The following is a 12,984-nucleotide window of genomic DNA, read 5'->3' as shown; positions in this document are numbered from 1 at the left end:
TTTTGTCTCCCCTTCCCTTGGGTTTAACCAATAGTATTAAAATTATTTAGGAGATGCTTTGTTTTTGAGATATAGGGTGTTTTTTTAGATATTGATGAAAACAATAGAAATATTTAAGTACCTAACATCTAATGTGACTATGTCGTAATGCGACAACGTAACGACCCTTGCAATACTCCTAAATTTTTTCAGGCGGTTTGTAGTCACTTCATTTACTTGTGTTGTGTACTTTTAAATAAAATAAGATGGCAAACAATACATGAAAATTTATTTGTAAATTGAAACAACCAAAAAATTACCAATTAATATTATACCTAGACAAAGTGAAAAGTGAATCAAAAATGAAATGATTTAAAAAATATTTTGTTCAAAATGGGCGCCTCCGGACTGTAGACAAGCACATCTTCTAATTATGGAGGTAGTGGCCGACACTGAATTGGAGTTAATTCTCGACACGCATTCTCCAAGCGACTATTCGCTGTCTTAGGGTCAAATTATTACAGTATGTTTATCTTACAGTTAACTAACTAAAAGATTAGAATGTGTTGGCGATGGTATGTTTTAATTGTAACAAATCACATTCTAAGCTTACAGGTAGTTAACTGTAAGTTAAACTTACTATAATAATTTGGTCCTTAGATCTTCTAGGGTATCAACTGGCACCTCGTACACTTTTTGTTTAACAGCACCCCAAACGAAATAATCTATCGGTGTCAAGTCCGGTGAACGTGCGGGCTACACTTCAGGTCCTCCACGACCAATCTATCTCCTGGGATAATTAATGTTTAACCACTCCCTAGGACCTCTACCAAAATGGGCAGGACAACCATCTAGTTGAAACCAACTGTTCATTCGAGTATTAAGCGGTACATCTTCTAACAGATCTTGAAAACCATTTTCAAGGAACTCGGTAAACATATGTCAGCATTTAACCGATGCGGAAAGAAGTAGAGACCAACTATAGTGTTGTCCAACACACCCAACCATACGTTGCATTGGAATTCATGCTGAAAACTATGTTCCCTTACCGCCCGTGGATTCTCGTAGGACCAAATATTGTTGTTTGTTTGGTTTAAAATTCCCCTTCGAGTAAATGTTGCCTATATTTTTATATTTTTTTAGGTTTTATGAGGAACGTCTTCCTAAAGTTTATCGACAGAATCCAGAAGCACCCTTCCGAAAAATCAATTTTGCCATGAAACTATAAGAGTTAGGAAAAAAAGTGAATGTACACTTTTTGTCAATAACAAACTGTTCTATCTAAAAACAGCGTCATTTTTTATTTTCAGTAGGGCCGTATTAATTTGTTTTATAATTTAATGAGTCTGAGTCCCCATAACTCAGCCACTGGTTGCTTACGGGACTTCTACTTCTATGGAAAAATGGTATAAGAAGATGTGTCATGCCAAATTTGGCTTAAATAGCCTTCTTCATTTAGAAGTTATTTAAAAAATTCGAATTTTTTAAAAAATTTTTATGCCCTATATTTCGAAAATGAAGCGTCTCTGGAAAAAAATTATACTTGATTTTTTTCTTATTTTTTATGAGAAATATCTCCTTAAAGTTTGTCGACTTAATCCTGAAATACCCTGTATATATATTTGTGTTCTGATAAATATATTTGTATATTATACAGTAAATGTTTGTTTACGCAATTCTTTTCACCATCCAATTTGTATTTCCAAGATAATCTCTAATAAGATTTGAATACTTATCCAATGATCAACAATATTTTGACACGTAATTTTTCGCAATTTTAATTGAAGTACCAAGGCTGTATTAGATAATATTATGGAAAACATTGATAATTTTCTAATCAAGATTACGTTATCGTTACCTACTTATACATATTACAGCAAGCAAAATGTTTTCATTATAGATATTAGATATCTTAATTCCAAAATATTTTAGCTACCACTTAGATGTTTTTTGATTACGTTTGCAAAGAAAGCTTGAAATTAACATCAAGTTTTGTTGGTCGTATTAAAAATATTTTCTGAGCATATCTGTATACGAATTGATATTTTATTATTTATTAATATGTTAAATTTAGCCAATACCATTTAAAGTTTTCCAATAAAATTAACAATTAAGATATTTTTTCATAACATAAAATAATAACAACAAAGCATTTCTAATTCTCTTAAAATATAGTAATATCAATAACAATGCATTTTTTAAAGAAGATTAAATCAGAAGTAGAACTAGAATTATTGTTTGCCTTAATAGTCCAGTCGTTATGTTTTAAAAGTAGGTTGTATTGATGTTTCATATAGTAACTTTTTTTTATGGAAATAGTTCTAAATATTATGTAAAATGATACTAATTAATACATGCCCGCTGAAAAACTTGTGCATAATTGTTAGAACAATAAAATGTAAAAAAAAATATAGTAAAGTAAAAAGGAGCATTTTTCTCTCTTTTTTCATGTGTAACTCGGAGAATTTGCGATTCTCTTCAAACTGGTCCGAAATTTGTATGTGCATTTTTTATGTGCAGTATAGACCGAAAAGAAATTCGTGAAAAAAGATGTTTTTTTCATGAATTTATTTCGGACCTTGACTTTAGAGCAGCCATATAAAAAGTATGGTTCTGAGTACTTCATGATATAGTAGTATTGCAGAAATTTTTTAATCGAAATCGTCCTGGTGGATTTCACACAATTCAATTGTTAATTAAGAAAATACAGAATTTCACTTATTTTTCAATTCTTCTTACGGTAAAACCAATAACCTTTGGAGTCTCAACTATCAATCTCCATTTAAAAATTTTCGATTTTGTCCATTTTAGAAAGAATTTTTTCAAAATTTCTTCGAAAAAATACTTATAAACATTTAGAGCTATAGCTACCATATTTGCATATTCTTCAAATGTAATTATAGGATCAAATAGAGGAAGCATGGACGAACAAAATTCACTTTTGAATCTTGTGGATACGATGAATCGTCATCGAGATATGAAAGCTCAAAGTTGAAGCGAGTTTACGGCAAAACAACGTACTGTACGATAACAATCAAAAGTGATTTTGTTTGTTTGACGCAAAGACTTTATAACTATGAAAATTGAAAAAAGATTGACACATTCCACAGGAACCGAGCAGGGAGTCAAAGAGTGTGGAGTAGGGGGACTATGCGAGCGGAGCAGCATAATTCACTAGCTGCTCACGAATTTTTTTTTTGGTCTATTCCGTATTGCAGAAACAATAATGCACATAAAAATTTCGGGCTACTTTTATTTCGAAGAGAATCTCAAAAAAAAACTTTTTTTCCTTTGACTATTTTCTCTAATGTCAATATTCTCCGAGTTATACATGAAAGAAGGGAGAAAATTGCACCTTTTTTATTTTTATACATTTTCTTGCGTTAACAATTATCCACAAATTTTTCAGCGGGCGCATATCGCAATTATCATTTTACATAATATTTAGAACTATTTTCAACAAAAATTAGCGTTCCTATACATATAAAACATTCATCCCGAACAGACTGGACTATAATATCCTAATGTATGCAATAAATTTGAATTTATTAAATTTATTAGATATTACCCAAACGCCAAAAATGATACTGAACCGTATACAGGGTGGTCCGAATTTTATGCAGGAAACTTCCAGGGCTGATAGATCTCTTTAAAATAATAGGTGTTTGCCTTATAAACATAGGTCTGGAACGGCCTCGTTTTAGAGATACAGGGTGTTGAAGTTGTTAAAAAAAATTAATTTTTTGTTTATATCTCCGGAATCTATTAACCGATCTGAACAAAATTTGGTACAGATAATGGATGACAGTAGGCCTTGCATTCTCTAAAATATGAGCTCTAAAGGATCTACCAGTGGTGTACAACTGGACAGGGTCACCCTTTTTTTATAAAAAAAACCTACGCCACTGTATTTTTTACAATCTATTGTAACGGATTTATATTCTAATGTACAAAATACGTAAAAAAGGTAACGTGAATTTTTTCCCTAAAGTTCACCGTTCTCAAGTTATTCATACGAATACAATCTCCTTGTGGCGGATACTTCTAACCATAATATTACAAGAATATTTATGTTTATGCTTAAAAGTAAGTGCAATTTGTAAGCACATCAACAAAATTCTTTACACTCGTCGCTTTCATCTTTTGGATTAAAACGATATTTGGAAAATCACGACGGCTCAATGAAAGACACAGAAATGAAATTTTAAGAACATTGGGGTGAGTAAATCGAAAATTTGAAAAGTTCTACATAAGGATGGTAGAAATCCGTACTATTTACAACCTGTGCAAAATTTACTTCCGGGAGATGTAGACACACCTGAATTTTTGTTAGTGGTTGTTTTAAAGTCACAACATAATCCAGAATTCTTACTAGAAATACTTTGGACCGATGAGGCTACGTTCACAAGGCGAGGGGTAGTGAATTTTCACAATATTTGGTCACAAGAAAATCCTCGTGAAATTCGGATAAGATCTTTTCAACGAATTTTCTGGCTCGGAATAATTCGGACTTTATTTCTTGTCACCCCATCTAAATTCCCAGCATTTCTAAACTTTCTAGAAAACCATCTATTTGAATTATTAGAGGATGTTCCATTAAATATACCACAAAATAGCTGGATACAAATGGATGGTGCTCCTGCGCATTTTAGGAGAATAATACAATAATGGCTTAAAAATTATATGGGGCGATGGATAGGTTGAAGACCAAATGCCAATGTCAACCATAATGGTGCAGAGAATCCAGTCTCTTGGCCAGCCAAATCGCCAGATCTAAACCCCCTGGACTTCTACGTTTGGGGTTACCTATCTGAAAAGTAAAGTTTACTCTACTCCACCACAACTACTGCAGCGAATAGAAGAGGGGTGTAATGAATTAAAAGAAAACCACCACATGATATTAGTTAGGTAATTCCATTAATCATTAATAGAAATTGTCAGAAATGTATCGATGTGGATGGTTCGCATTTTGAACAATTGCTGCAAATACGTAACGTTAATTTCATTTCTTGTTTAATTGTCGTTGCTTGGTAAATGTATTTTTATTATTATTTTCATTTAAATTGTTCTTATTTGTAAAGATAGTGGATTAAGCCTCCAGGAGAAACTAAAACACACTAGGAACACTACCTCACAGGTGATGTGGAAATAATTTTGTTGATCTGCTTACAAATTGCACTTACTTATAAGCATAAACATAAATATTCTTGTAATATTATGGTTTGAAGTATCTGCCACAAGGGGATTGTATTGGTATGAATAACTTGAGAACCGTGAATCTTAGGGAAAAAATTCAAGTTACCTTTTTTACGTATTTAGTGCATTAGAATATAAATCCGTTACAATAACTTGTAAAAAATACAGTGGTGTAGTTTTTTTTTATAAAAAGAGGGCGACCCCTGTCCAGTTGTACACCACTGGTTGAACCTTTATAGCTCATATTTTAGGGAATGTAAGGCGTACTATCACACATTACCTGTACCAAATTTTATTGAGATCGATTAATAGACTCCGGAGATATAAACAAAAAATCATTTTTTTAACAATTTCAACACCCTGTATCTCAAAAACGAGGCTGTTCCAGATCTATGTTTATAAGGCAAACACCTATTATTTTAAAGAGATCTATCTGCCCTCGAAGTTTCCTGCATAAAATTCGAACCACCCTGTATATAATTTTCTCTACAATACAAAAAATTTTAAAATATAAATTTTATAAATTAGATGTTAGAACCTAATCAAAGAACTAAAAGACAACGGCATCGAGCCCGTGATCACCTTATACCACTGGACTGAACCGTATATATTATTTTCTCTGCAATACAAAAATTTTAAAATTTAAATTTTATAAATTCGGTATTAGAACAAACAATATTTTCCATCACTTTGCTAAACTTACTCTCTATTTATTGTCTTTAATCTATAATTCACGTTGTTTTGATAATCAATTCAATTCAATCGATTCAGCACTTATAAGATAAATAATCCTGCTTTGTCAATGTTTTTGTAAGTAATTCAGATACTCTACATTTTTACACTTTTAAGGAATAATTACCATTTTATGTATGAAATATTGGTACTTGAAACTGAGAGCACTTGTAAAATATTTGTAATAAAGTAATTTGGACATACATAACATATAGACCACAATCTGAAACATTTAATAGCATCAAACATGTTTCTCGGAGGTTTTATATTTTGCTGCTTGTTTGTTATTAGGTGAGTTCGCAAAATACATGCATTTACTTAAACTTTTAATTATTTCAGTCAAAAAATATTTATTATAGCAGTCTCATAATAGACATCATTTTAAGCTCTACTGCTTTTTCAGCAAACAAAGCACAACCATTTGAATAAAAAATATAATTCCTGTATTTAAAATTCTCACATTGAAACACCATTTTGTACAAGTAGAATAATTAACTGAACTGTCCCAAAACGTGGGATAGTTTTGAATATTCAAACGTTGCTTGGGATCCCAAGCCAGTGATAATCACCGATCAATTTGATATTTAAACTTTTTTTTAGCATAGCACAGGATGAGACTAATAATAAGCTTTTTCCCGAACACTTCCTGTTTGGTGCAGCCACAGCTTCCTATCAAATAGAAGGTAAGTTTTATTATTATAAGATCAGTTGACTATAAACAAGGAAAAATAAAGCAAATATATTTAGAGTTACCTCCTGATGAACAATTTATTTTAAATAATAGATCTTATAAGCATTTAAATGTTATTATACACTATGCTAGTCAGGGCTCCTTTTACAATTTTTGTATAAAAGTAAAACAAAATAATATATGGCTATTTAAATCTTATGAAAAGTGAAATAAAACATTATATCATTATTTTCTAATATTTATCTAGTTATAAAGAAGAAATCTGTTATTTTAGGTGCATGGGATGAAGATGGCAAAGGTGAAAATATTTGGGATCGCTATACGCACACTCATCCTGAATTAATTGCTAATAACGACACAGGAGATGTAGCTTGTGATTCCTATCACAAGTACAAAGAAGACGTGGCTATGTTGAAAGAATTAGGTGTTGATTATTATCGATTTTCTCTATCCTGGTCAAGGATACTTCCTACAGGTATTTTTTATACTTTAGCAATTACATTTGTTCGTCGTATACAGATCAAATAAAATACCATCTTCATTTATTTTATCTCTATTTTGTATGGTTGCTGTGTTTATGTCTAAGAAACAAAAAATCACAATTATTCAAATATTTTGTAAGATGTTTGTCTAGATTGTTGAACCTTACGCTAGTGACTTAACTGCCATAAATATGGACAGAAATCTACTGAATATGTCAATCAATGACGGAGATAGGAGAGTTTTTAATTTGGAATAAGCCTATGACATTTTTATTCGCTGATTTTGAGTTAAATTTTCCTCATTTTTCTACACTGGACAAAAAATAATGTGTTGTGAGTGTGACATATCTAACAAAATCTTGGTAGGCACTTTTTTTTTATTAAAGGCACATTTTAATTATATTGTTTTTATTGTTAGAGAGATCCGTCTTTACATTATTTTAAAAAATTGTTTTATCAAAATGAATATCATTTTGTTTTAAAATATAGCGTGGAAATGCAAATAAACAAACTAGGTAATTAAAATTGGTTTATTAGAAGCTTGTAATCCAAATAAGGCCAGTCCAAATTTTTGTATTTAAGTGTCAGTGCAAGTTTCGAGATATATTACAAAAAGTTCTAAACATAGGCTTAATTAATTTTTGTATTCATAAGCCATCTTCGTCATACAAGTCAACACATTCATCGAAAACGTATTGGAAGCATATAATACACAGAATTCAGGAACATTATCTTTTTCAGAACAGTACCAACTTCTTATAAACGAAATGTTATAATTTTTAGGGTTTGTAAATAAAATAAATCTTCCCGGAGTAACGTACTACAAGAACCTAATCAAAGAACTAAAAGACAACGGCATCGAGCCCCTGATCACCTTATACCACTGGGACCTGCCGCAACCGTTACAGGACTTAGGAGGATGGACAAGTGAGTTCGTAGTGGAAGCTTTCGCAGAATACGCGAGGCTATCCTTCGAACTCTTTGGAGACGACGTGAAATACTGGTTAACTTTTAACGAACCCAAACAAACTTGTTTAGATGGTTATGGCCAAGGATCTACTGCCCCAGGAATTGCATCGCCAGGATTAGGGGAATATATATGTGCTCATCATGTACTCAAGGCCCATGCTAGGGCTTGGCATATATATGACCAAGAATTTAGAACTACGCAAAATGGTACTAGTACTAATAATACTATAATAATAATTAAGATATTTAATTAATCTAATTTATTTCAATATCTGCAACATATTTTTTATATTAGAACATTCAAATGTTTAGAAAATGTTTATTAGCTTGTTCTCTGAGGGTAGTTGTTTCAAAAGGTATAGACGAGTCATTATGTAGTTTTCAAAATTCGTGTTAAATATTATCTATAAACTAAAGAGATGTGATATCAATATAATGTAGACCACTAACAGAAGACAAAGTAATATATTGTTAGATAAAGCTATGTAATCTGAGGATGATAATGTTTAAATGAAATTTGTTGATTCAATCGAGACGATGAGGAATTCTTATTTTATCTTCACTAAAAGGAGTTTTAGGTTAGGTTCCTTATATTATTAACTTACCTTACTTTATATTGTTATCTTATCTTACCTTATACTATTGCCTTACCTTAGCGTACCTTACCTTATATTATTTCTTTTTTGTTATTAATAGATTCGTTATTTTTAAAATACAATAATTATTATTTTCAGGACAAGTATCAATCACTATTGATACTATGTGGTGTGAACCTGCTACCGACAGTGAAGAAGATGTCGCTGCAGCTGAAAAAGCATTACAATTCACTGTAAGTTCAAACAATTACATGATTATACAAATTACAAATTTTATAATTGTTGTTTTGAGGACAACTTTATCATTAAATCATATGAGGTCTCCCAAACCCAAATCCGCAAAATTCACAAAAATCACAATATGACTACACAAGATATTGAAGGTCAAGGTTTTTTGCAAATATCTTGCGTTTTATGCATCGGACATCCATAAACTCCCGTTTCGAGATATTCAAAATCAAATTTCCAAAGAAGACGCTTTTTCGTGAATATCCCGCTTCCTATGCATCGGACGTCCATGAAGTTATTTTAAAAGTTGTAGAGAATTAAATGATCTGCAAAACTGGTATATTCTGCAATTACCGAAAAGGTTGTAACGCAAGGTATGGTTGCAGAAAAATCGGACTTGAATGCTCTGAAGCAAGCACCAATCTTGATGTTATGGATCTCCGATGCATGGAACGCGAGATATTTGCAAAAAACTTTGTACTTCAATATCTTGGATAGCCATGTTGTGATTTTTGTAATTTTTACTGATTTGGGTTTGGGACACCTCAAAGAAAGTCTTTCTGGGATTATTAGATTCAGTCTGCTAAACGATTCACCAATTCATAAGGCAAATGATTTTAACGAGCCTAATCCTTAAATGGAAATTATTAACAGATTATTCCGCAGTTTTGAAGTAAGTAGTTCCTTTGAAGAAGTTCCTCCGATCCTTTGAAAAAGTTTGTGTGCTTATACCTAGGTACACAAGGAGGGGGAGGGGAAGGAGTAATTATAACTGCAACTCTTGGAACGCAGATGGTTGTCTGACAATCTTATCCATAAAAGATGCATGTTCAAAATGGATTTAAGAAAATGAGTCTTAATGGAAATAAGTTTAACCACATCGATTTATTCAAAGAATTGAATATTAACGAATTCAAAGATAGTAAAAATATATTACAAATGTAACATTTTTTTTATTTGTGTTTTACTAGGGACTGCACATAGTTATGTTCTAAAATTAATACCTCAGTGTACTTGTGGAATCGATCAAATTCGCTTATTTAAGTTGTTGATTCACATCAAATCGGATTCGATTCTCAACTAAATTTGTTCACGCGGACAATAATCAGTTTGTTCCAGGAAGAATCTAATCCTTTAAATAAACTGCCGGTGCATGGTTGCCTAATGACTGAATCACTTTTATCAAATTAAACGTTTTAAATATCTGCAGTATACATTAATCAATCAAATGTCTTTCTAGTATGGATGGTACGCAAATGCCATTTATAACAGCGACTACCCAGAAATAATGAAGACTCGCATTGCAGAACGTAGTTTAGCTGAAGGCTTCAACCAGTCCCGTCTTCCATCATTCACAGACGAAGAAATCTCCTACATTAGCGGCACTTTCGATTACATGGGTATTAATATGTATACTTCGATCCTAGTAGAAGCTGTGGACGAAGTACCAGTGGGAGAACCAAATTACAATTATGATATGGGTATTAAGAGCTCCCAGTCAGATGATTGGGAGTCGTGCTCCATTTATTGGTTGAAGGTATTTCTTTCTTTAATAATGGCTTACAAAAACTAAACAGTAAACTAATTATTTTCGTACATGATATAGGAGTAGATATAGTTAATATCCAATACATTTTCTTATTACAACGCAATAGAAAATAGATTTCTCATTTGTAGCGTAGTAAATAAAAATGTATTATTGCTTTCATTAATATTTTCGTTTATCTAACGTAATTCTAATGAGATATTTTTCTTTACAAATCTAGATTACTCCATGGGGAATCAGAAAACTTTTAAACTGGTTGAAGGAGACATACAACAATCCAGCAATTATAATTACAGAGAATGGTGTCACCGATGACGGTTCCACCTTAGAAGATGAGCAGAGAGTCCGTTTTTACCGGGTAATAAATTTAATTCACAATAATAAATCGTTGAAAATCGGTATTTTGCCTGATTTTCACACATTTCACGAAATTAGATTCATCCCTTCAAAACTAAATTCAAAAATGTGACATTGGCATCGGATTCTCTAAAATGTACCAAACAAAATATGTCATGTTTGTTTGGAAGGGAGCGGTATACTTTTAACCTATTTCAAATGATCGCTTTGAATTTATTTTATCGACATTAATCAATTGTAGGATTATCTCAGCAATGTAAGAAGTGCTATGGAGGATGGAGTGAATGTAATTGGCTACACTGCATGGAGTCTTATGGATAACCTCGAGTGGCGACAGGGTTACACGTAAGTTGTTTGAATCATAACAATTACAAGTAGGTACTACAAGTGATTGGGGACCGCCTAGCCGGGTGTCTTGGCCGGCGGATTTCGATCTGCCGAGGCAAACATCACGGACGTGGGCTGGAATTTGGATGAGTGACCTACGGCCAGGCTCGGGGACATGGCTGTGGCAGCCTACCAGAGACCTGGGTCGCCCAACATTTGCCGCACGCGTGTTGTCCCCGATGAACAGAGCAAGAAAATCTCTGTAACTCAAGACCATGCTATCATACATAAACTGTACGAAACTTTGCCACCAAGCCATCCGTGAAGTAAAATAGGATGGTTTGAAGAAAAGTAAGTACTCGAGTAATGAAGGAGGGTATACAAGGGGCCTAATAAGGCCTAAGTTCCGCGGTGGAAAACAATTCCACCACCCCTCCGACATATATACATACATACTGCAAGTGATTGTAACAGATATAATTTGTAGTTAAAAATGCCTACTTTCGAATATTTTTACCAATACACCCAAAATCTTAATGTTTATAATTCAGTATTACTTCATCTATTTGAAATTTTAATTTTCTCAGTATTTATATTAAATTTACAAAACGAAATACCACTTATTTTATAAAATAACTGCATAAAATTAAAACTCGATAATTTATACTATTTTAATTTCTAAAATAAACAGTATAGGTATCAATAATTTTGTGCAATATAACAAATTTTCTCTTTTCAGGCAAAAATTCGGGCTCTTCCATGTAGATTTTGACGACATTAATAGGACTAGGACGCCCAAAATTTCTGTGGCTTACTATAAGAAAGTTGTCGAGACCCATTGCTTAGTAGATACTTGTGAGGAATAAACAAATATTTAGATATGTTGTTTTGTAGTTACTTTCAAATAAAACTAAAAAAGCAATATATAGTTTTAGTTAAAAAAAATCCGTAGAATTTTATAAATATTTTGAAATTAGATTATAATACGTCATTATATCCCTGCATTATACCTTTAAATATTTAAAAATTCTTAGCAACCTTTCAAAGTATGAAAACGAAGTAAAATTAAAAATTTAATTAATTGAAGTGAAAATTGTGTAAATAAAATTTCGATTAATGGAAAGTAAAATATAATTTTATAAGCTTGAGAGTTCTCCTTTTTGTGGTGAAATTTTCAAGTATTCGAAGGCCTTAGATTTTTAGAAATTTGATTTTGAAAATTTTTTAATTGAAAAAAAATTAAACAATTAGGTATTATGCAAAAACTATCGAACCGAATTGAATGAAATTTGGTGTGATGATTCTATGCACTAAGAAGTTTAATTGGGAAAAGTATGAAGATCCTAGGTATTATTCAAGTGTCTGAAAAAAATTGACAAATAACCTAGCATTTTTTGCAATTCTTTAAATGATTTTTCCGATTTTTGCAATAACAATAATTATTTTTTCGAATTGCAACTAACTCTTTCTTGATCAAAATTTAATTACAAAACTTTTTTCCTTTTTCCATTTTTGTCTAAAATGAATAGTTGCTAAGTTGTCGACGAGAAATCCAAGAAAAAAATGAATTTTTTTGCTAGTTTTTTATACTTTTTTGCAATAAAAATTAAGCACGTTTTTTTTATTTGCATAGAAAAATTATCATTTCTGATGTTATTTTGAAGCCGTTAAAGCAAAAATCTCCGATCATATGCGTTTTACCCAAGTATACCCTTTTTAAAACAGATACCGCCTGGACTACCAGAAATGTTTCCTATTCAGTTATATTAAATATTACAAATATGGATAGCCGGATTAATTGCGCATAACTTTTGTTATTGACATTTTGTTATATCTCGTTAGAAAGGGTGGAGGAATCCCCTAATGTCTGATCAGAAAATC

At 31.8% G+C, this 12,984-nt stretch overlaps 1 protein-coding gene across 1 annotated transcript; it reads left to right on the top strand.

The window, feature by feature from the left end:
- The first annotated feature begins 6,091 nt into the window (after positions 1–6,091).
- On the top strand, positions 6,092–12,025 carry LOC108912653 (myrosinase 1-like). Its single transcript, XM_018717959.1, has 9 exons — positions 6,092–6,198; positions 6,508–6,590; positions 6,873–7,073; positions 7,864–8,256; positions 8,784–8,878; positions 10,114–10,410; positions 10,640–10,777; positions 11,018–11,121; positions 11,843–12,025. Exons 1-9 carry the CDS (start codon positions 6,155–6,157, stop codon positions 11,967–11,969), a joined length of 1,482 nt encoding a protein of 493 aa, XP_018573475.1. The 5' UTR covers positions 6,092–6,154; the 3' UTR covers positions 11,970–12,025.
- Positions 12,026–12,984: the final 959 nt, after the last annotated feature.

Source organism: Anoplophora glabripennis, unplaced genomic scaffold (assembly GCF_000390285.2).
Source record: "Anoplophora glabripennis isolate ALB-LARVAE unplaced genomic scaffold, Agla_2.0 scaffold1016, whole genome shotgun sequence".
Lineage (NCBI taxonomy): Eukaryota > Metazoa > Arthropoda > Insecta > Coleoptera > Cerambycidae > Anoplophora > Anoplophora glabripennis.
The sequence above is the reverse complement of the archived record's forward strand: the minus strand, read 5'-3'. Positions and strand labels throughout refer to the sequence as shown.

Bases quoted from the DNA above. Each gene is read 5' to 3' on its own strand.
- LOC108912653 (XM_018717959.1), top strand. From the start codon at position 6,155: ATGTTTCTCGGAGGTTTTATATTTTGCTGCTTGTTTGTTATTAG. The intron at 6,199-6,507 runs GTGAGTTCGCAA...ACTTTTTTTTAG, and splicing joins TGCTGCTTGTTTGTTATTAG to CATAGCACAGGATGAGACTA. The intron at 10,411-10,639 runs GTATTTCTTTCT...TTACAAATCTAG, and splicing joins GCTCCATTTATTGGTTGAAG to ATTACTCCATGGGGAATCAG.